Source organism: Lissotriton helveticus, chromosome 2_1, assembly GCF_964261635.1.
Source record: "Lissotriton helveticus chromosome 2_1, aLisHel1.1, whole genome shotgun sequence".
NCBI lineage: Eukaryota > Metazoa > Chordata > Amphibia > Caudata > Salamandridae > Lissotriton > Lissotriton helveticus.
The window spans coordinates 960,005,574-960,031,122 of NC_136059.1; the positions used below are offsets into that span (position 1 = coordinate 960,005,574).

The window sequence follows — 25,549 nt, forward strand, 5'->3', positions numbered from 1 at the left end:
GCTTGCTCCACTGGACACCAGGGGTAGGAGGGAAAGCATTCCCCAAGCGACAGCCATAAACCATGGGCATCCCACGGGAATGGCAGACCTCTGCCATTTGAGGGCTGAATGGGATAGATTGGAGATGGAGGTTTTGCCACTTCGCCTCTAGGGGCCAGATCATGGCCCCACTAAAGATTAAGAGCTGCATTACACAGCCCCATGGCAGAAAAGCCTACAATTTAGGGAAGCCATCTGTGGTTCAAAGGGAAACCCCATAAACCACCCCTAACTTCTAAGACACCCGACAGTATAACTACAGGTGCCATCCTTCAGCAAAGGGTGCGATACGCTTGTAGTGATGTAGAACTGAAGAGCCCGGACTGCATGGTGCAAATTGCCAGAGGACTCTGTTGTGCACATGGAGGAGAACTGTCCGAATAGTGGCTGGCCTGGGCTGAGGACCTGCTGAAGTGTGGCGCCCTGAAGGGTGCTTGAAGGGCTCGACCGTGGGCCTCCTGTTTTCCTGGAGATCTCGGGGATATCAAAGATCTCCAACAAGGGGCCTACACCATCTACCTGTGACATCTAGAGTGGTTCCATCTCATGTGTCCACAACTGGTAGAGCTGTGTGAGCGTGGAACCAAGGCTTGTGTCTGGAGACCGAATTGTCTAGTGTGGTAGTGTTGAGCCCCAGAAGTCCTGGCTGCATCTAAGGCGTGTGTTTTTCTGTACTGTGGGGACCCTGACACTCGTAAGGGTCTACTGGTGGTGAGCGATTTCCCCAGTTGCAGGACCCCAAAAGGCCCATTTTGTCGATCGTATCGCTCCTCTCTTAGGTGACATGCCAACTGCATGCTCATTGCATGCGGTGTCTGATTCACAGGGTGCGACCCTCAGAAGTGAGTGTGTACCTTTTTGTAGTGCATCATTCTACCTCATGTGGCTCTGCTGTGTGTGTGTGTGTGTGTGTGTGTGCGTGTGTGTGTGTGTGTGTGTGTGTGTGTGTGTGGACTTTGAACAGGCACTCATGATTTTATATTTTGTTTTTTTACTTTTTATTTTAAATAGAACAACGTTATTGTGACTGCAAGCATCGTTTCACACGGCATTTAGACACAGCACAACAATAACCAATGTTCCCATGTCTCATATACCCATAAACTCCCAACCTCCCTGACCTTCTATTAAAGTCCAGCGATATGGTCCTGGCAGCTTTGGTTCAAATCAATAAGATTAACTTGTGCGATAGGAGCACACAGCACCCCTCTTTATTCATTCTACCTCCTCCATTTTTTGGGCAACCCCTTCAAGGCGCTCATGGCTTTTGAATGAGTTTACACCTATTTCTTTTGATTTAAAATGCTGAGGAGGTTTCAGTTTCGCCCATTTGACTGGGAGACTTTTAAAGGTTAATCAGACAATTTGCAACAATGCAGACATTGCCTTTCTAGTGCAGTTGCTTGCTAGCACCCTAGTGCTAATGGGCAAACACAAACATCTAATTCAAAACAACATAATAAAAACGTTTCTTGTGAAGAAAATGAGAGCCATTGCTGGGGTTGTGAAGCCGAATATAATCAAGGAACATAATCAAGGAACATGGCGACTCACCAAAGGGTTTGAAGCTTGAAGGAAAGTGAACCTCCTGCAACCTCACTACTTACTGTGATCAGCTCTGCAGCACAAGCAGTGTATATTGAAACGAGAGAAACTGGTACTGGTGCCTCGTTTTTTTTCTTTCTTTGGCAAGGGGCCTGGTCCCTGAATTTGCTTTACAAATGCTCTCTAAATCAAATTTCCAAAATCATCATAAATTGTTCATTATGATTTTACAATGAAAATGAATCAAAAAAACAAATCCAAAGAAAACGAAGCCCAAAGCATTTCGGGACTTTCTTGTACCTTCATCAGGGGTGAAAATCTGAATGAAAATACACAATGAATTGTAACTGATCTGGGGCACTGCGTGGATCACCATGATTAATCAAGAACCTGTTGTGCTTGTATGCATGTAAACAAATGCGCATTCTATTTTCAAGACATAAATAAAATCTCACAATTCTCCACATGCCAAATTCACCTGAACTCAGACTAAGGATACTTTGTGATCAATCGTACCCGCTCCCTTATGCCTGATTCTGACAAGGGTCCAGCTTGTCAACCCAATCATGGTATTTGACAGTGGCGCGACGCTCCCCGACTCAAATGTTTTCGAACTTTATTGCTTTGCTTTATGTAGTTTAAGTTGTTATGTATTTGTTCTACCGTCTTTCTTGTACCATATAATTTTCCTCAATTGTAAAGCGCTCTGGTATCCGCAAGGATCTTGTTCGCGCTCTATAAAACTTTCAAATAAATAAACGAACATATTCGGAAGGATAGCAGCATTTACATAGGTAAGACTTCAATGAGACTTGACTTAGATCTAATATGCAATAAGGGATGAGGGTTCATTAACATGCTCGTTTTTTAGGTCTCGCGCCTGCGATGCATATGGCGAAGCCATATGCATCGCGCCAGGCGCGATACTATAGTTGCGGAGTCTGCTTCCCAGGAGACAGAGACTGGCGCGCGCACGCTCAGGAAAGCGATCGGAGCCGGCCGCGCGCGCGCGTTCCCAATCTCCTGTCTCTCTGGCGAAGCAGCTGAGCCGCGATCTTTCTTCTTCCCTCATCGTCTCGAATCTTAGATGACACAGAAACGATCAGCACCAGCCGAGCGCAGTGTCACAGAAACCCCTGGATCCTGTGAAAATGCATCGGGTAAACAAAGATGCTGTATGATCTGTGACTCGCCAGTGGTAGCACGGTAGAAGCAGCGCCAAGAGGACAGCAACACTTCCGCCTCAGAGCGCAGTCTTTTTAACGCTGATTTATTTGTCTTTAGAAATGTATTCCCCCTGCCTCCCCCCACCCCTGTCGGGCCGCCTTGCCACGCCCCCCTAAACATGAAGTTTCATAACCTGGGGAAGCTTAAAATATAAGCGGCGCCAAGAGGTCAGCAAAGCTTCTGCCTCAGATCGCATATTTTTAAACGCTGATTTATTGATATTTAGAAAAAGAGACAGTTATTCCCCCGCCTCCCTGCATCCCCCACCCCGGCCGGGCTGCCTTGCCACACCTCCTATTCCTGGTACAGAACTTTGAGGGTCTGGGTGCATGCGCAGTGCAGGCTTGCCGTTTGCTCGGCTCTTTTAGCGGTGCGGGGGGTCCGAGCTGCCGACATCAGGCACAACAGTATCACCGGCAACCGGAAGCAGAGCGACGAGCCCGGGTGAGCAGCTGTAGCCCCGCCCTGCAAGGGAGCCATGTGAAGCTCTTGAATCTGGGAGGAACGACTGAAGCAGAGTCTGCTGTGGGGGTGAGTGCTGGCTATGTCAGGGGGTGTATGGCAGGAGAAGAGGGGTGCACCAGCAGACTGTGTAACAAATCATTGATGAGTGATAGGAGGGGCTAGTTTCTGACATCCACTCCATAACAAGGCATTGAAATGAACGCAATAAAGATTGTTACTTCTTGTCAACGTCTATATAGACACAAGTGTGCACCTATTGGAAGCATATACTCACAACTCAGGCTGCCTAAACACAGACACACAGCAAACGTCATTAACTATTGACATCAGCCAGAATTCACAGGAAACAATGCAAAACCCAAAGTACAAATGTACATTGACAATAAAGTGATGAGGACCACATTTCTCAACGAAACATGCACAATAAAGGCATCTTCTCAGGAACATTCTGCACCATAAACATGTACAAGAAAAAACCATAGCAGAGTATTTATTGGCAGTAATCATCTAAGTAAACTTCGCATAACCTCCACGTGCTCTACTTCTGAATTATGAAACCAGACAGTCTCAGTAAACAGTTTCTCCCATGAAAACGTAACAGATGGATACAACCAATCAGTGGCATTGCATCACACAGCGTTGAATGCAATTTCTTTCTTCGCATTGACATTACCCAGCGTTGGTATCAATACTGCAGATTGCCGTGGCTAAAAGTCCTCACAACACAAATTACACTCGCATTTCTCTTCTTTATTCTTCCTTGGGCTGTATGATGAACATCCTTTTCTCCACATCATCATAACATGACAAGTATTTTGTCAATGAACAAAGTGATGAAACCCCCATATTCTCTACAAAACCCCATCCCAAACACACAGATGGAAGTATTTCTTCGTAGTCAAGCACTTATAAAGATTACAACATTTACATTACAACAGGTCCTTTTCTATTGCTATACATCTTGTATCCTCAGCCCTCCTTTTCAAACCATCCTTTTATTTATCTGTGTCTCCAGCCTTGAATGGAAAGTTAGTTTCCCATTCCACACTCCTTCACGGGACCTGCCCCGGCCACAAGCAAAGTTCTGAGCAGAACTGCTGAAAAAGAAAAGTGAGGTAATGGTACCCGTCAGACGGTGAGTAAAATACAATGTACTGCAGACACATGCTATGCAGGCAGTGCTACTGTCTCCATGCTGCTCTCTGTGTGTGTCATGTTGCATGTGAGGGAGAATGTGCACAAGGCTCTGCAAACAGGGCACTAGAGGGACCAAACGCTCGCTACACAATTGTGAGCTTGTCTAAGGGTCATTTAGAAGTGCACACCTCCTGGAAGTATCTTTTTGTTGACAGATCACAAAAATCTATTTGTCATTAATCATACATTTTATCTGTAAACCAGAGCAGTTCTAGGACAGATCCCCAGATCAGACTCAAAGTGTACATTATCACACACACCAATGTTGTTACACCGCATCCTGAAGGTGTATCTGCTCCCAGCAGTCAAGTGAAAGTTCTAACCTCCCGCATTTATAAGACAGTCCACAATGTCAGACAAACTTAAGTATCCATTGCATTATGCCTCTTCTTTGTAACTTCTGACCCTTATGCCCTTTCTAGTGGACTCAGCGTCTTCACACTATGTCTTCCTCAACCTAGACAACTCTACATGCCAGAACAATTCTCAAATAGGCAGAGTCTCTCCACATTGTGCCTTCCTCAGGTTGGCCTGCTCCCTCAGTGCCCCACCAGGAACTTGATGTTATCATCTAGGTGCCTGGATAACATTTCTTGATTCTGACAGACACAGGATCTTGAGGAACCACATGGCATCTCACACAGAAGCATGACAAGACCTGATCCCAGAACAAGGAAGGAACCAGGTGACCCACAAGGTACAACACCTGTTCACCTCTTTTCCAGTACTAGCAGTGTAAGCGATGAATGTAGCACTGTACAAAAACTGCAAAGCTTAACAAAACCAAGGACATGCATATCAAGCCCTTGCAGAGCACTTTTTTTTAAAGAATATATATATATATATATATATATATATATATATATATATACATATCTATGCTTTTTAACTGTTCCCTAGTCTAATGTCAACCTGGTTCTATTACAAGAGTATGAGTCACAGAGACAAAGTTCTGCCTGCAGTTGATTTTCAAATGCTTGGAACAGACCTGTCAAGTTAGCAAAGTCCTTGCATGAATACTCGTCCAGTCCAGGTTTTTGTTAGGTCTCGACTATTCTATCCCGCAGGGATAAATAGACAAGAGTAATCTAGTTGAAACAAACTCTCTGACTAAGAGGATTCCAAGCCGGATTCCTCCCAATGCATGTTGTCTACTGAAGCGTTAAGCTTCGCCAGGCGCGCGCTTGGCCTGCTTATTCCCTCGCACTCCTGCTTGCTCCCCTGCTCCCCCTCCCCCACGCCTCGCACCAGACTACCATTTGCCGCACGCATCAGACTTTCACGGCCCCACATTATTTTCACTTTTGCGGCAAACAGCCTGCCCATTTGATGCGCCTCTAACAGCTACAGTAATGAGCCGCTGTGCCGGCCTCCAACTTGCCCTCCTTCCCTCCTCCCCTACAGCAGCTGATCAGCAGCATAAACTGCCGCTGCAGATTTAAATGTATTTTCTGTTTACTTCCCTTCGCTCCCCCCACGCATGTATACTTTCCGTTCTTCAATGTTTTCAGGAATGTGTGAGTTAAAGTGCAGTGTTTTCTTTGTTTCCGCCTGGGGTATACTTTGCACACGGTGCTTTAAATGATGTGCTTTTGTTTGTATTGCTTCTTCTCCAGCCTACATTGGATGCATTTTTACAAACAATGTTAATTTTAAAGCAAAACTTTAATCATGGTTATTCTATTTAAAAACGGGGGAGGAGGTAAACGTGTTGTTATACATTTCTGAACATAAAATGAAGCCCCACAACTTATCAGTTGTGTGCCCGTCCTCCTCCATCTGGCTGAGCTCCATGCAGCATCAGCAGACCTGCGTCTACCATCAGCTCTTCCTCCCCAGCCTATGTTTCTGAGAGTCTGGGCTCCTCTGTCGGGAATCTACCTTTAATTTATCTTGAATGGTTGTTCAGCGCACGGGAAGATACATTTATTATTTATGTGCATGGTAACCTTACTCCATCACAGCAACATACAACTCGAAGCCCTGGTACATGAAATCTACCCTTGTGCTGTACTACCACTGTACAAGCACTCGTTCTCTCTTCTCTTTTCTCTGTCAACATTTCTCCTCCTTCTGGGTATCTTTCTATTCCATTGCTCTCCTCAAATACTAACTAGCTCTGTCTTTGTCGCATATTTATTTGCCCCTACACAGACACTCTTACCTTGCTGTTTCATTCTCTATCTCTGACCTCAGTACTTCTATATATATTACATTATACTGATTTCGCACTCTGTCCACACAGTTTGATATATGCCCCTTACCACAAATTCAGTCTGACCTCAGAATATTTCTTAAACAACGAGGGGTTGGGCAATATCTACGCCTAAACAGCACCACCACAGCATTACTCAGCACACAACAATATCGCTCAGGGCCACCACAGCATCACTCAGCAACACCACCACTCAGCAACACCACAGCATCACTCAGCAACACCACAGCATCACTCAGCAACACCACAGCATCACTCAGCAACACCACCGCCTCACTCAGCACCATCACAGGATCACTCCGCAACACCACATCATCACTCAGGGCCACGCATGATTCACTCAACACCACCACAGGATCACTCAGCACCACCACAGGATCACTCAGCACCACCACAGCACCACCACAGCATCACTCAGCACCACCACGGCATCACTCAGCACCACCACAGCATCACTCAGCAACACCACAGCATCACTCAGCAACACCACAGCATCACTCAGCAACACCACAGCAATACTCAGCAACACCACAGCATCACTCAGCACCACTCAGCACCACCTCATCTTCACTCAGCACCACCTCATTTTCACTCAGCACCACCACAGCATCACTCAGCACCACCACAGCATCACTCAGCACCACCACAGCATCACTCAGCACCACCACAGCATCACTCAGCACCACCACAGCATCACTCAGCACCACCACAGCATCACTTAGCACCACCACAGCATCACTGGTTCAAATATGTTCTCTCAATGTTTCAAGCTTTATTACAAATGTCACAAAAAGATGTTATTTGACTTCTGTTCTTGGATTTTCGTCACAATAAAATACACTGAACATAATCTTCACAAAAGTTATTTACAAAAGTTTAAGCTATTGCCATTATAAATTACAATAACTTTTATTTAAGTATTAAATATTAAAAAAAATTAAAAGCCATTGTTATTTGTAATAGCAATACATGTAAGTCACTTAAATACAACACATATTGCATTACAAATGCTATAGGTGTCACATTTGCGAAAGTTATGACTATTGGCATTGTAAATGACAAAGCTATTATTTTCACTATTTTCAAAACCAACACATACATAAAAAATGTGTCATTTACAATACCAATAGCTCAAACTTTCCTAATGCGAGACCTATTGCATTGCAAATGCTTGTCATTCATAGTGTTTTAATCATAGTTTCCTACTTACGACGTGGACAGTTGAAGTGCCTATAGTTCAACTTGGAACCCCAGAAGGGGTCAACCATTTAAGGTACGAGACACAGGTGTAAATGTCATTTAATGTGACACTATGTTGATTGCCTTACCGGAGGGTCGATGGAAGTTCCTTTTTCATACAGGTATTATCCACACCTGTACAGGGCAGTGGATTACTGCGCTGAAATATAGTAAGTGTCTTTTGGAGCTGAAAATTAGTCTCACTTGGTTGCATGATTTGAGATATTTCAGTGAATACAGATAGATGACGTTCACACGGGTTGGAAATAATTAGCATGGCAGCATGATCACTTCGTAGAACGCTTTTCAACACAGGGCGCGCTTGGCATGTGGAGAATTGTGTGCTATTTTATTTATTTCTTGAAACTAGAATGCACATTTGTTTACATGCATACATTGTTACAAGCAAAACAGGTTCTTGATTAATCATGGTGATCCACGCAGTGCCTCAGAGAAGTTATAATTCATTGTGTATTTTTTTTCAGATTTTCGCCCCTGACAAAGGGACAAGAAAGTCCCGAAATGCATTGGGCTTCGTTTTCTTTGGATTTGTTTTTTTCTCAAACATTTCCATTGTAGAATCATAATGAACAGTTTATGACGATCTTTTAAATTTGATATAGTGAGCATTTGTAAAGCAACATTTAGTATGACTGCATAATGAAAATTAAAATGATAAACATAAGCAAACACATTTGTTGATAAATTGTAATAATTTATGGTAAAAAGGATTTGGGTGAGTATTTACCCTCTCTGCTGTGCACGTTTGAATCCAGGTTGCCTATCAGGGACCAGGCCCCTTACCACTTAATTATACTTGTAGGGCAGATATAGGTCAGAGGCAGCACGCAACATAGTTTCTAACAGGTAAATTAGCTAGTTTGAAATTTGAAGATAAGGTGGGCACAATCGTTCCTTTATTTGCCTGTATTTCACGGGCACCTGTTCCTGCCTGAAGTAAGCTTTTTCCAAGTTTTCAGGGGTACACCTGCTCCCTCACCCCTTCCTCATCCTTTCTTCCTCGAAAAGGTGTAATACAGGTAGCAGGATGCAGTGTGGCACTGTTTAAGCTGCCATTGTTAATACGCAATGCCGAGGCCAGTGGCTAAGAAACGTTGTGTGTCACAGCCATGAAACTGTGTCTCTTCATTGACACAGGGAACAGTATGGTTCGTTTGGAATTTTGGACATGTAGCTCTTAAAGATGCTGAACATCCACTCCGGATCTCCGACCGACCCTTGCCCTCACCACGTCTTCAACAAGGCCGACGCTGTCATCGCACCCCACCTACGGGACATCATCAACACCTCCTTCAACACCGCCACCTTCCCGGAGAACTGGAAGCACGCCAAACTCAGCGCCCTACTAAAGAAGCCATCAGCCGACCCCTCCGACCTCAAGAACTACCGACCCATCTCGCTGCTCCCGTTCCCCGCAAAAGTCATCGAGAAGACCGTCAACAAGCAGCTGGCCGCCTTCCTCGAGACGAACGGATCCCTCGACCTCTCGCAGTCTGGCTTCAGGGCCAACCACAGCACCAAAACCGCCCTGATCGCAGCCACCGATGACATCCGAGCTCTGCTCGACAACGGAGAAACAGCGGCTCTCATCCTCCTAGACCTCTCCGCGGCCTTCGACACCGTCTGCCACCGTACCCTAGTACAGCGCCTCAGCAACGTCGGAATCCGGGAGAAGGCGCTGCAGTGGACCATCTCCTTCCTCGCCGGAAGGACACAGAGAGTCCGCCTCCCCCCGTTCAGATCAGAAGCCACCGAAGTCATCTGCGACGTTCCTCAAGGCTCCTCGTTCAGCCCAACCCTCTTCAACGTCTACATGAGTCCCCTCGCAGCCATCGCACGACAGCACAACCTCAACATCATCTCCTACCAACAGACCACGCACGCAACCTGGGCTTCATCCTGGACTCATCCCTCTCCATGACCAGACAAGTCAACGCCGTCTCCTCGTCGTGCTTCAACATCCTACGCATGCTACGCAAGATCTTCCGGTGGATCCCCACCGAGACCAGGAAGACGGTCACCCAGGCCCTCGTCACCAGCCGACTGGACTACGGCAACTCCCTCTACGCCGGAATTACCGCCAAACTCCAGAAGAGACTCCAGCGGATCCAGAACGCCTCAGCAAGACTCATCCTGGACATCCCCCGTCGCAACCACATCTCCGGACACCTGCGAGACCTGCACTGGCTCCCGGTCAACAAGAGAATCACCTTCCGTCTCCTCACCCACGCACACAAAGCCCTGCATAACCAAGGACCAGGATACCTCAACAGCCGCCTCAATTTCTACGCTCCCAAACGCCAGCTTCGATCGACCGGCCACGCCCTCGCCGCCGTACCCCGCATCCGAAGAGCTACCACAGGGGGAAGGTCCTTCTCCTACCTCGCCGCCAAGACCTGGAACTCCCTCACGACCCACCTCCGCCTGACCCAGGACCACCTCGCCTTCAGGAAGCAGCTCAAGACCTGGCTGTTCGAGCAGTAGCGGATCCCCCCTCCCTAGCGCCTTGAGACCCTCCGGGTGAGTAGCGCGCTATACAAATACTTTGATTGATTGATTGATTGAACAAGACATCTGCGCCCCACAGCCCTTTATAAATCTTTTTGTTTCTTGCATGTATGAAACTGTCCATGCGCATTTGGATTGAAACACATTTTCTTTTTAAGAAAGAAATTTGTGAATCGCACATTTGCGTTTTTCCAGCCTCTCTGTGCGCCCAACGTGTTTAAGTGTGCAGCATTAGATTGAAATGTGCGCAGGCGCTCAAGCATCTGACTTAGAGGAAACATAGGTTACAACATATATTTCCCCCTTTACTTTTTTTATGCCCAAATGGGACTTAAACTTGGTCCTCACATTTCTCATGTGCGTGCCATTTGAGCCTCTTTACAGTTATCATCTCCGGCTCCTTACCTTCAAGACAGTGTTTCTTGTCACCATAACATTGGCGCAACGAGTGAGCAGGTTACAGGTTTCTCTGTAAACCCACCTTACACCACGTTTTACCAGGACAAGCTGGGTCTGTAGACTCAAGCCTCCTTCCTTTTTAGGCAGTGACTCGTTTTCACACACCCTTCTGGCATTCTTTGCTCTGCCTCACCTCTCTGAGGATGAGGAGAAACTTCACCGGCTGGATCTGAGTAGAGCTCTCCGCTTGTATACTGATCACTGGGTGCACAATTCAATCTTTATCGTATTTTCCGGAGCAAAGAAAGACAAGGGCGTGCAGCAGAGGACCATCTCCCGCTGGATTGTACTCTCTATTAAGATCTGCTACACCCTCGCCCAAAAGAAGCAGCCTGATTGGTTTTGGGATAATTCTACCAAACCAGTCTGCTGCTACTGCACTGGTGCACAATGTGCTTGTTCTGGACATTTGTCAGGCTGGTCCACTCTATACGTTCACAAGGCACTATTGTCTAGACAGCCAAGTCCACTAGAAAAAGCAATTAGCCTACTTGATCCTTTAGGGGTTTTTGGTTTGAGCGATTTTACAGACCAACCACCTAGAAGATACTGTTATGGCATCTATTCAAAACATGAGAAATATGCGATTAGAAGTTTATCAGATGAACAAGTTACTTACCTTCAGTAACTATCTTTCTGGTAGAGGGTCAATGTGTCCCCATATTTCTCACGGACCCTCCCGACTCCCTGTTCTGTGAACTGGGCTCTTCCAGTAAATAAGATTCCAATTTGAAGATATGCACAATGGTTACAATTGGTCTACGCAGAGCCATCTGCGCCACCTGCCAACACCCAGGAGTACTGCTAAATCAGATCCAGTCTGATTCCCGGGAAATATTTAAAAGGTGAGGAATCTGAAGTTAGTCTCTTTTCCAGAAAGAGAGTGTTACCGGAGGTAAGTAAATAGTTTGGCATGGCTGTGTCTAGAGAGATACAAGGATTAAAATACATAATCAACATGTTTTTCTCTAGTGGGAGACCGGATCTTATCTGAAAAAAACGAGTTTGTGTTAGGATGGGGATCCACTAAAATGTATCAATAAAACTATAAGCCTTGCATGCATTGTGTAATATGAAAAACTTGAAATCATTAGAGAAATCAGATGACATGGTATGGCCTGGCGAAGGCAAGGGCCTAAGGACCTTAGGGTAGACCGTAAGCTTTACTGGCTGAAAGGTGTAACTAATAATGTACTATATTCTCAACAGGTGTGTTGTGGGTTAAGCTGTTGCACCTTATTAAGCTGTGCAGTTTTGCTACGTTTACTTATTCTAAAATTAAACGTGTATTTGTTTACGTATGTATAATCACCTCGATGAATTGTATTTTTTAGATCGCTTGTCCATTTCCCTTTCTGGTTCGAAATGCCTTGAAATGTTTGGTGTGCACACAACTGAAAAATCCTAGAGTTTGATCCTAATACTAACTTAAATCAAATGTTTTATTTGCAGGAACTTGATTGTGTTAAAATTATTGAGGATTTAGCTAGAGTCTTAAGAAAACATTCAGGTATAGTGCGTTTAGAAGATTCTTTACATAATTTCATTTGTATATTTGAATAATTCATTATTCTATATAATTAAAATATATGTGTGCATGAAGGCCATGGCATTTATTACAGGTAGTTGTTGTTAAGTATTATATAATGATTTGCATAACTTTGCAACAAACATTTTGTTCGTACAAATTTTATTCACAGAGTGAGTGATTAGTATGCAATATGTTTGTTTGATCTTTTTGATTAATTTAGACTATCTGCAGAATTGCTGCACCAAACCTAAAATATATGCAATATTTATTTGAAATTGTATAGTTCTTTATTTGATAACCTACATGTATAATTATTTCACCTATTGGAATAATAGAAATGTATAACTCATGCTTAAAGGATAACATTATGCTGTACAGTATAGAAGTTTTCAAAGATCCACATGCTCCTTGGTATTATTCTAAACCAACAGCTAGGGAATTGACTTATGTATTTTAGCAACAGTAAACAACTAATGAGTGGAGTGCTGCCTAAGGCCCATCCTATTGTGTCACTGTGAATTATTTTTTTTCTTCATTGTATGATAGTTCTGCTATGATATCTCTAACAGCAGTTTTTGTGAAGCGCCATGCTTAAAGTCAAAGAAGATAAAACCATCTTCAACATCTTTCTGTTTTGTCACTGTGGTGAAGATAAGATTTTAAAGCTGATTGGTCTTCTATATATCCTTAATTGAGACCCAGTAACTTGGGTGTTCTCCATTCGGGCCCCTCAAATTTTATCTCTAAAGAAAACAAGCTTTCACTTTTTTCATCATGTGTGTGTGGTGCCTGTCACCGCGCCATGTCAGTCACCAACCTGCACCTTGTGTGCTTATGGTGTCTCGAGTGCCACCATGGCTCAACATTGTGCTCAGACTGCCAGGCCATGGCACCGAAGGCCTTTAGGGAGTGGTCCATGAGGCTCCTTGCTGCCCGGCAGTCGACACCATTATGCACAACTCCTCCGAGATCCAGTTCTTGATCGAGGAAGAGAAGGTCGTGTGACCACTCCAGGAGTCCCAAGTCCTCTGCGTAGCACTCTGGGTTCTCGGGACTCTCTGGGCAGAGGCAGAAGAAGAAGTCTAAGCGGATTTCACCTCATGTGTAAATATTGACAGGACGAGGGAGGAACTTAGACGGTCCAGGCACAGTACTGCGGAGCCGGAGCCAGGTTCAACTCCACACCTCCGTCCCATTTCCGGGAGCCAGAGTGACCACAGCTCAAACTAATGAATTTTATGAGGCTATGCGGTGAGCATTTGAGCGGGCCAACCCTTCTGGTGCACTTTTGGGCCCCACGGGGTCAGGGAAGACCTCCTCTGGTTCCGCGCTGACGGCTCTGGCCTTGGCGCATGCGGGTTCTCATGGATCCGATCTGGGTCGGCGCTGGTCCTGCCAATGAGACTTTCCCTGGCGCCAGTCCCGAAGTAGATGCTCCCGGTGCTGCCTGAGGCACTAGCCCCATTCTGATTCCTGACGACTTAGTCAGAACAGCGTTAGATTCGGGGTTGTTGCTTGTACATTTTAAATGGTTTTCAGCCATGGGAGAAGAGTGGGATGGTTCGTAGGACCCTTTAGAACAACATTTACAATCCTGGTGAGGATTTAGACTGGTATGAGGAGCTTGCTGAGGCTAGTTGTCGGGACACCTCTCCAGATACTGGTTTACTCTCTCCACCTACTGTGGGTACAGAAGAAGGGGGGTTCTTTTTTTTGTTTTGTAATTTTTTATTGAGAAAAATTTGTAATGAGTACAGAAATATGAATACATGGGATTATCATTTAACATTTTAATCTCACAGAAGATTATTATTTACATAAGGTATCTTGTATAATATGGAGAAGGGGTTCTGACAGAACAATGTATAACAAGTTAATAAATACATATATTTCATTATATAGGTAACAGTAAAATAAATATAAATATAAAATATAACATTTAAAAAGAAAAAATTGATCCATGAAATACAAAATGCATAAAGTGAGGTAAATATTGAAAGATATGAGGAAAGTTGTTAGAGAATCATATGTAAATAAATAGATAAATATAAATAAATAAGGAAATGTATAAATACACATAAATAGGGAAAGTAAAAGTAAGGGGAGAAATAAATAAAGAAGTATAAAAGTAAATAGAAGAATACATAGATAGAGGACAATATAAATATATAAATAAAGAGAAGTATAAAGATAAATATAGAAAAATATAAAGATGAATATAAATAAATATATATAGATATAGACTCCTTGTCCAGTTAAAGGTAAAGGGTAAAGACAAGATATGAGAGGAGGAAAAAAGTGCTTAGGCATCTGGAAGAAATGGAGTCCAGACTTGTTGGAACATTTCCTCTTGATCTTGAAGTAGATATATAATACGTTCATGGGATGCTGTTTGAATCATCACTACAAGCCATTCTTTATTCGAAGGAGGGTTAGATGATGGCCATTGTCTTAGGATACAGATTTTAGCAGTAGAGAGTACAGTATGTAGAAGAGGACATTGCGTACGTGTAATGGAAGGAAGAGTCCTAAGATCATGCAACAAAGTAATAGAAAGGTTAAGGGGGAGATCAAGCGAGGCAATGGTTCTCTGTAGCATGGCCCCTAAGAGGGGGGTTCTTATGCTGTGGTGGTAAAGAGGGCGGCAGAGGTCCTTGGCCTGGAGCTGCCCTCAGTGCAAGTCATGACTAATCTCTTGATTGGAGTGCTTCAACCTGGGGCTTCCTCATCTGAACCTCTTTTGCCCTTTAATGAGGCCCTGATTGATAACCTTCTAGGTTCATAGTCCAAGCCTAGTACAGGGGTTCCTGTGAACAGGTTTATAGCTCACCATCATCGCCCTGCAATGGGTGATCCAAGTTTCCTCTGTCAACATCCTACTCCTGAGAGCTTGGTGGTCCAAGCCTCGACGTCCCACAGTGTGTTCCCTCCACCCACAGGGTATCAAAGAGGCTGGACATACTTGGGAAGATGTTTTCTTCCAACAGCCTGGCATTGCGGTTGTTAAACACTGCATGCCTATTGGGCCATTTCTCACACACCCTTTTGGAAATGGCTGTGTAAGTGCTGCCACAAGTCCCATAGGAGGCCCAAGCTGTGCTCTCCCAGGCAGTGAAAGATGCAGCAAAGTTCACCCTTAGGTGTGGTTTGGATATGACTGTCTCACTGGGTAGAGGTGTTTCGTCAACTGTGGCCTTGCGGAGCCACGCCTGGCTGAGACCATCTGGCTTCTCGAGTGATGTCCAGGTCAACCTTTTGGACATGCCCTTCGATGCAACGTGTCTCTTTGGAGAGAAGTCAGACACGGCGCTATAACCCTTCAAGGACTTACGGGCTATGGTCAGGTCCTTGGGCCTCTCAACGGCACTTCATCCTCAGTCTGCCTCTCGCCCCTTTCGAGGCAACGGAAGAGGTTTTCAACCGCATCAGCCATATTCTAGCCACCGTCCTGCACAGACTGCCCAAGTTGTGCGAGGACATGAAAGCAGTGCATTCTGACCTCGTGGAATGGTAGCCAGAAGTCGTCCGCCACCCTCCTCTACAGCTGCAGGCTCTAAGCCTTCCTAATTTGGTTCTGCAAGACCATGGGTGTCTAGTTGGAGGGGGAATTCATCTTCATCTCCTCCACTGGCAGTCCATAAGATTGAACAAATGGGTCTTGCAGATCATTTGGGATTATTTCTCCATCGCTTTTCTGTCTTTTCTTTCTCCTTTACCGCCATCTCAAGAAAGGCTGGTTGAGGATCATCTTGTTTTACTCCGAGAGGAATTAACAGCTCCCCTGGCCAAGGGGGCTTTTGAGAGGGTTCCAGTTTTAGAAGTAGACAGTGGTTTCTTTTCCTGCTACTTTCTGATCACCCAAAAAGAACAAAGGTCCTATTCCTGATCTTCGGACATCAATCTCTTCCTCAACACAAATAAATTCAGGATGCTCACGTTTGCTCAGTTCTCCTCTCCCCTAGAGAGTGGCTAGTAGTGTTGGACTTGCAGGATGTGTGTCTACCAAGGTGATGATGGTGGTGGCAGCTCATCTGCACAGGCTAGGGGTTCCAGTCTTCCCCTACATAGACCTCTTGCTATTGACGGCGTTTCCGCTCCAGACTGTCATTTCTCACCTCCAGACGACAGTGGACCTCATGCATTCGATGAGGTTCACTATAAATGTGCAGATGCTCCCTTTCATCAGGACTGTTCTGGACACAGTGCAGCTTCAGACTTATTATCCCGAGCAGCAAGTCCAGGATATTTAGGTTATGATACCGATGTTTCAGCCTCTATCCTGAATTTCGGTGAGAGTGACTCTGAGACTGCTTGGACTCATGGCCTCCTGCATCCTGTTGGTAAATCACACCATATGGCGTATACTGGCTGTGCAGTGGGACCTAAAGTTTCAGTGGGCGCAGCATCAAGGGAATGTCTCCGACATGATCCAGATCTCGGAGGGAACTGCAAAGACGTGCAGTGGTGGCTAACAAACCATGATTGGGTCAGAGGCTGACCCCTCAAAAACCTGATCTCATAGGAGTGACAGATGCATCACTCCTGGGATGGGCAGTCATCTGGGAGAGGTAGAGATAAGAGGACTCTGGTCTCCGGCGGAGTTGGGGCTCCACATCAACTTGTTGGAGTTTCGGGCGATCTGACTAGTGTTGAAAGCGTTTCTTACCTCTGTCAAGGGGATATTGGTACAAGTGTTCACAGGCAACACGACCGCCATGTGATACTGCAACAAACCGGGCGGTTTGGGGTCATGGACCCTTTGTCAAGAGGCCCTATGCCCCTGGACATGGTTGGAACAGCAGGGCATGACCCTGGTGGTTCAGCACCTGGCAGGTTCTCTGAACATCGGGCGGACAAACTAATCACAAATGGTGTCTCCAGTTGGAGATGACGCAAGGTCTCTTTCAACAGTGAGGAGAACCTTGGTTGGATTTGTTACCCTCCGAAGAGAATGCGCAATGTCAGCAGTATTGCGTGCTGGAGTTTCCAAGGCGGATATCGGTCGTTGATGCTTTTCTTTAGGAGTGGAGCTCAGGCTTCCTATACACTTTCCGTCCATACCACTTATGCAATAGTTCTCAAGAAGATCAAGAACGACCCAACCTAAATCTTTCTTGTGGCTCCGAACTGGGCAAGGAGAATCTGCTATTCCAAGCTTCTTCGAATGAGCATTGATCATCTGATGAGTATGCCCCTTCGGTAGGATCTTCTGTTGCACCTGCGGGGTGGGCCTTCCACCCGAACATGTCTACTCTTTGCTTACTTGCGATGAAGATTCAGCAGCGACAATTGATAGCTTTTGTTCTTCCTCCCGAAGTCTATAAAGTGATTTTGGCGGCCAGGCGGCCCGCCACTAAGTCAGTATATGTGTGGTGTTGGCAACATTTTGTAAGATATTGTACAGAAAAGTCTATTGACCCTCTTTCTGCCTCTCTTTCTGATATTTTTCTCTTTATTCTTATTCTTGCACAGCAGGGCTTTGCCCTAGGCACTCTCGAGTTATCTTTCTGCCCTGTCTGCAGCTGCCATAAGTTCCCTGTTGTAAATATGTTCCTGAAAGGGCTTGAACATATCCTTCCCCCTATGCCCTTCATTATGCCCCTGTGGGATCTCAGCCTAGTTCTCACGTTTCTCATGTGTGCTTCGTTTGAGCCTCAACACAATTGTCCCCTCCAATTGCTTACCATCAAAACAGCATTCCTAGTGGCTATTTCATCTGCTCAGAGGGTGAGTGAGCTGCAGGCTTGATTATACAAGCCTAGCTATCTTATGACATTTCCGGATAAGGTGGTGCTTCGCACCCAAGTCTCATTCCTTCCTAAAGTGTTGACCCCATTCCATCTGGGTCAGTCAGTCACACAGCCCGCCTTTTTTGCTCCTCCGCATCCCTTCAAGGAAGAGGAGCATATGTAGGAAAGTGTGTTTCTGTTACAGTTCCTCCCCCACACTTTTTGCCAGGTTTCTGATGCACTTTGACTTGATATGCCCATGGTCCCTGCCAATCAGGTTCCCATGGTCTGTGTTCCTTCCCCAAAACTGTACGTTGGTACCCCCAATTGGCACCTCTCTGGCCCAGGTAAGCCCCTTGTAAAAGGTACCATATGTACCAAAGTCACTGTGCCAGGTAAGGCCTCTAAGGGCTGCAGCACCTTTTGTGCCACCCTTGGTTGCCCTGCACCCTAGCACCAACACACTGCCCTTAACATAAACATAACACATGTATTTGTAAAGCGCCCTTATCATGGGTCTCAAGGTGCTGAATAATAGATGTTTATTGTTACCCAATTCCGTGGTACTTATTTTATCGACCTCACATGGATGAAAGGCTGAGTGGACCCACCTGAATTTGAAACTGTGACCACGAGGTCAAACACAGGCCCCTGCAGTGGATGTATTAGTCCACTAAGCCAGCAGGCTGCCTATTGTGGTGAAGAGGAAAGCGAAGAGTCAACATGGCATACATTCCTGCGTGCCATGCCTTCAACCCACTGCCTGGGACCTAGGTAAGTCATCCGTCTAGCAGGGTGCACTAGCCCCCAGGTGAGAGTACAGTTGCATGGATACTGTACCCCTACAGTGTCCAAGTCTATTCTTAGAAATTGTAAGTGCAATAAAGCCATAAAGAGCATATGATCTGACAGTTGGTCATTAAGAACTCCACAGCTTCATAAGGCTTAACTGAAATATGGGAAGTTTGGTAGCAAACTTCTCAGCACATTAAACCCACACTGGTGGCAGTGTGGGATTTAATGTAAAATGCACATAGAGGGCATCTTAGAAATGCCCCCCTGAAAAAAGGGCAGCCCTGGTGTGGTTCCTGAACGTCTGCCCGCCATTTGCCACCACCAGACAGGTTTCTGGACCCCTGGGTAGAGAGCATCCCCTCTCTGAGTTAAGAAACAAAGCCTATCCTGGGCAGAGGGGTCATGCTTCCCCCCTCAGGATGGGCAGGGTCCATGAAGGAGAAGCTTCAAAGGCCTGCCGCCTTTGTAAGCTGTCCCTGCCTTCTGCTGCCTCTAGCAACTGGCTCCCACCAGTTATGACCGCAACTTTGGGTGGGAGAATCGATGGGAAAACCAAATTAGGAGGAGAGGTCTGCCCACCTTTGCCAACCCCACTCCTCAGGTGGGGGACACCAGGTGAAGCACACATCTCTGTCCCCTCAATCTTGAAGATGAGGGGACCCTGCCCATTAGAGAGAGGCTCATGCCCCCCCTCCCACTGGAGGGTGGCATAATAGGGGTTCTACCCACCCCAAGGAAGGTACCAATTAGTCCCAACCTACACACCTCTGTAAACACAGCTAATTGTAGTATTTAGGGGTGACCCTGAACCTTGCCTCAGCAGATTCAAGGAAGAAGGACCAAAGGGCTATGCTGACCCAGGAAGAAGAGGACACCAACTGCTTTAGCCTCAGCCCTGCCGGCCTGTTCCGACTCCGACCGGATTACAGCAGAAACCCAGGCGTGTCCAGCAGCGCCCCAGAGTCTGGAGGACCTGCCCTGCACACAATTTTAAGACCCTGTGATTACCCAATTTGCTCAACAAAGACTCCAATACCAGAACCCGGATACAGGAGGCTCCACGGTTCTGCACAACTCTGCACCTGAGGCCCACGGCCCAAGTTCGAGTGGCCCAGCACCACGAGGAGCTCTCCTCAGCGATCATGGCCTGGTGATTCCGACCTCCCTCAAGATTCAAGCAGACGGCTGCAGCCTCAACCTGAAGGGTCCACCCGACCGGAGCTGGTAAGGAGACCTGACGCCAAAAGACAACCCTGCACTCGACACCCCACAGCTTTGGTTGGCCCAACTGACTGTGTCCAGGCATCCCTCAAGAATCAAAATTACCTCTCCAGCTGGTGGTTGCCTTCAGAAAGCCTTCCTGGCCAAACCTACATTATCTTTTCCAAACCGGAGATCTCCATTGCAATCCACAGGGTCCCTGACGTCTTCATGGCACTCTGCATCCGGCTGCCTCTGTGCTGCTGGTGGTGCAGCTCCTGTGCTGATTGTTGACCTCTGCAGTGCTGATCCTATCCCCAGGAGCTTTTCTCCCGCAACCGAGTGGCCTGCTAGTAAGCAGACCCTAACCGAAGGTCCCCTTAGCCCCATTGGTTAACATTGGGACAGTGCACTCTGTACCTGGCCAACCCTGTGCCACTGGTTGTGCATTTTGAGTGGAGTGCCTAACTGGACTTTGGGGGGCCTTGACCTAACCCCAAAATGCAATACTTGTAAGTCATTTACTTACCTGTAAACCGTTAACACTCTTTTTCCCGTAGGAGCCAATGTTACAAGTTTTCTGTTCCTAAAAATCTGTTGACCCACTGTTTTGTAGGAAAAAAAGTAACTATGCTTTATCTTAAGAATTGCCATACTTACCTGTAAGTGACGAACTCTAGTGTATGATATCTCGACGTATTACCTCAAGTACTCAAAGTAACGGAAAAGTAATCCAAGAGTAGTCAAATGTAATCTTAATGTATTTTGAACTGTTTTAAAAGTAATAAAGACCTGAAAACGATTCCAGTACAATCCACAATTTCATTTCTGTGTACAGCATTGCATTTAAAAGTATTTCTTACTTGCCTGTGCGGAGTCCTGCTGGCTTCCACAAAATAAAAAATAGGTACACATTTTTATACTTACCTAATTGGTCTGTATTCTGTCTCCTAGAGTGTGTGCCATCAGCCTTGCTTGAGTGAATCAAATAAATGCTTAACACACCCTCCTAATAAGCCTAACTGCTCGCCCACACTGCCACAAAGACAGCTGTAATTACTTGTCAAAATTAAGCCTCTGCTATACCTCTGGGTGCTCCCTGGACTCTGTGCATACTATACCTTACTTTGGTATAGTATATACAGAGCCAGCCTCCTACAGCTTCTCCATCGTCTGGACCCAATAAGAGCATTGTCGTTCTACCTTTACCGCACAAAAGAGTTCTTGGTGGACGACCAACTCTTGGCAGTGCAGAAATGAACAATTTTCGCTGGGTCTTTAATAATAATAATGATAATAAAGCGTTTTGTAAAGCGCATGGCTGCACAACTGTGTATCCCCGCGCTGATTGCTGACAAAACTCCCTACGGCCCACCGGAACAGAGTACAGAAAGATGTTAATGGGGGAAGAGATGAGTTTTAAGTTTAACTCTGAAGAGGGTTTCTGATGGTTCCATTCTCAAATGAACTGGGAGGGCATTCCAATGTTTTGCTCCAAGGAATCGAAAGGAGCGACCACCCAGTTTTGCTCTATAGATCCGGGGAAGTTTAAATTGTGACATACCCGAGGATCTGAGGTTTCTGGTAGGGCGATGGATGGTGAGAAGATTTCTCAAATAGGTAGGACCTTTGTTGTGTGCAATTTTATGGGCATAGCAGAGACTCTTGAATCTAATTCTTTCTCTAACTGGGAGCCAATGTAGCTTAGACAAGGCTGCAGAGGCGGATGATCTTTTTGGTAAACCCAGTACCATGCGGGCAGCTGCATTTTGAATGCATTGAAGCTGGTGCAGTTGTTTTTGGTTCACCCCTAATAGGAGAACGTTTCCGTAATCCAAGTGGGGTGTTATTAGTGCATGCACTAAAGTTTTCCTTGCTGCAGTGGGAATCAGATCGATGGTTTTTCGCAAGATTTTTAGCGTGCCCATACATTTGCCTATTGTTTTATTGACTTGTGATTTTCCCGACAAATCCGAGTCAAGATCTGCTTTGACCGATTTTACAAGCAGTCTTGTGAGGGCTTACGAGCCCATTTCACCATGGGGCAAGGCTGCAACGATGGCATTGGCTCTTGCCAGTCCTGGATAACCTGCCAGGCGGCAACATGGGTTTCATTGCACATGTTTGCTAAACACTACTGCCTGGACAGGCAGGTCTGCAGGGACAGGCATTTTGCCCATTCGGTCCTGCAGAACTTTCTAGTCTAGTAATTTGTCCACAGCCCACCGCCAGGAAGTGTGGCTTAGGTATGTATTCAAGGTAAGGAATCTGCAGCTAGAAGTCTCTATCAGATGAACAAGTAAATTTCCTTCAGTAACGCGTTATCTGGTTAAAACTATATCTAGCTGCAGATTCCTTACATACCCACCCATACCTCCTAGCTCTGCGGACACATTTATAGAGCTATGGTTGCTCCCTTTACAGGCCCTAGCTTTGACACACACTATTCAGTTCACTTCTGGCGTGGAAAAAGAGAAAAGTAACTGACGTCCATTCACCTGGGTGGCACCTATGTAGGTGACTGCAACGTCACATCCAGCGCCATTGACGCCATGCAGAGCCAAACGGGTCCACCTGACGGCACACAAGGCTACTGTTCATGCAAATGTTTCCTGATCCAATCTGAAGCCTGCAAAACTCAAAGGTAAGGAACCTGCTGCTAGATATTGTCTTTACCATATAATGCATTACTGAAGGTAAGTAACTTGTTCTTTGGTACCCTTGAACCTATACGGGACTGAAGCCATATGTCCCTTTTCTCATGACTACAGATGACTCGGTGGGGGGTGGGTTGATAAGGGGTTGAGGGTGGTTTTTGGGGGCGGGGGATAGATGGTTGCATCCAACACCTTGCATTGCCTGTGTTGCTTCTTCTAGCAAAGCCTGCATTAAAAACATATTGAAACTAAATTGCAAGAAGGTCCTTTAACATTATTGTTGCCTTTGCCTTCTGATGCAGAAATTCAAATGATAGATATGATGGGTAAAAAGATAAAAACTCACAGAGTGCAGACCTTTAAAGCTATTATGTGTTTGGTTTAGATCACTATGCCAAATCGAGTGAGTGTCTTACTCTAGGATGAACAAGATTGAAGTGTAAGCTCCTATTATCTGAAAAAAACTATTTTCAAATCATGTTTTGTGCTGAGTTTTGAATGTAACTGGCTCAGGCTTTTGGCAAATGAGCAGCAGGTTGTAGTGAGATGGCTTCGCCTGCTTGAAACAAATTGAATGTAAGGTGCAAATAACAAATATGTGCAACTTTTTCAATGCATTTTTGAATTTACAGTATATAGACGCATTTTGACTGAAACCGGGTTGCATTTCTCCACAGATTATCGCACAGCCCTGTGGTTCACTCTGACGGGTAGATACCTTCTCACAAATTTTGTTACGGTTTCTCAGCGTTTTTTTCGCTGTATTGGTACAGACAGGTTTTCCGCATTTCACGGCATGATTGTGACAGGCTCCCAATAGACTTATTACGGTTGGTTCTAGGCGTTTCTCGACTCTCTTGTCTCTCTAACCTGTCCTATTTTCACTACAAACCATTTTGTTCTTGATGCGACCGTTTATTTACATGTCACTTACGCTGCACTTACCGTCACTCACACTATTGTCACTGTTTTTATTAGGTGTGTGTGTACGTCACTGACCCCTTTGTTAAATGCTTGAAGTTTGCATAATACAGTTTGACACTCATTGTACTAGGTCTGGTTTTGATAAACTAATTTCGTAGTTCGAGTGTGCTCCATGAGTGATCCTTCTCGCTGATTACTTGTGCCTTCCGAGGTTAGCATTCTGGATAATCATTTCTTAAACGTTTCTCTCTCATTGATAATATGACTCACTGACATTACTTTCTGTAGGCATTCTAAGCAACTTTCCTGGAATATTTAATTATTTTTCTACCAAGTTGGTACAGTTGTTTAGTTAGTCCCTCATTTTGAGAACTTATGTGTTTTGTGAATTCTAAGCGACTTGCCTGGAATATTAATTATTTTTCTACCAAGTTGGTACACTTGTTTAGTTAGTCCCTCATTTTTGAGAACTTACATGTGTTTTGACTTCCTAATACAATCCGTTTGGCTAATGATTAGGAGTGTTCTTACCAATAATTATGACTACCAGAATCATTTTTCACGAAGCTTTCTTCCTTTGCTTTTACAGTGAGGCCACTGTTCATGTTTTATTTCTAAAAACGATCCGTATTGGCCAATAATTATGATTGTTCTTTTCAATGATTATGACTGCCTAAGCACTTGTCACGGATCCTTTCCTTTGACTTTACAGTGAAGTCACTGTTCACGTCTTTTCCTCATCACTCCTTTAGGGTTTCTACTTTAACGGGGTGCCTTTGTTGTCGTCGTCACCCATATTTTGATTTTCATGTGCTTTGCATATTCTATTGTATCTTTCCTTGTGTCCTTCCCAGCCCTGAAGAGTCACAGGATTATTTAATGAGTGACGAAACATGTGTCGGCTGGCTTTCTTTCTGGATTGACCCACATGACTTTATATAAAAGAAGCTTCCACAATATATTCCTGATGTCGACCTTCATAATTTCTGAACGTGAAGTTGTTTGATGAATGGTTTTTACACTGAAACCTAAAATTTGATTACGTGTTCACAGGACTTGGTTCTAAATAACAAATATGGGTGCGCCCTTCATTTGCATTTTTTGTGGGAAAGCAGATGGGGTAATTGCATCAGTAAGAAGGACAGTGTTATTCACATGATTAGTTGACCTCTTGCTAGCCTTATCCACAATAACATTAGCCAATATTTTCAATCTAGAAGTGTGTAGGAGTTGATTGGACAAGTCTCCCATACATCTACAACTCCTGACAGAGAGTCAATATCTTGCTTACAACATCATGGTTCTGTTTTTTACAAAGGAGAGAGACAATCAGATGTTTTCCTATATTACTTCATGGAAAACAAATGCAGGTCACATGCCAACATTACATTGAGAGCCCTTAAATAATTTATTTAAAAAGAGCCTTTAAAATACCAAAGCTACAGAGAACTTGCACGAAAAGCAAATTGGTTGGATAGATCTGCATAATTACTCTTTATGTATATCCATTAACTAGGAGCTGATAAAACGTGTAATGTTTGAGGTCATTGACAATCAATTGCAATTCAAGTGTATGCAATAAAGCTGTAATAATGGCATGCTCATACTCGTCTGATATTTCTGCACATTGGCTGTGGTTTCCACCTTTCATACAACTCTTTTAAAATTACACCAGAAAACCTGCTGTGGTATTTTGGAACTGAAATTCCCAATACTTGCAAGTATATGTAATTTCAAGATGCACAAATATTGCTGCGTTCATACTTTTCCTCCATGGGGCGTTTTTGAGGGAATCTGA

At 45.0% G+C, this 25,549-nt stretch overlaps 1 protein-coding gene across 3 annotated transcripts in view; it reads left to right on the forward strand.

Annotated features, from left to right (window-relative positions):
* TUT7 (terminal uridylyl transferase 7) overlaps positions 1-25,549 on the forward strand; it is a 1,540,394-nt gene that overhangs the window by 887,354 nt on the left and 627,491 nt on the right. For all 3 annotated transcript variants that reach the window (XM_078675707.1, XM_078675708.1, XM_078675706.1), the window contains exon 16: positions 12,368-12,425. In XM_078675707.1, coding sequence (XP_078531833.1) covers positions 12,368-12,425 — 58 coding nt within the window. The remainder of the gene's footprint in view (positions 1-12,367; positions 12,426-25,549) is intronic.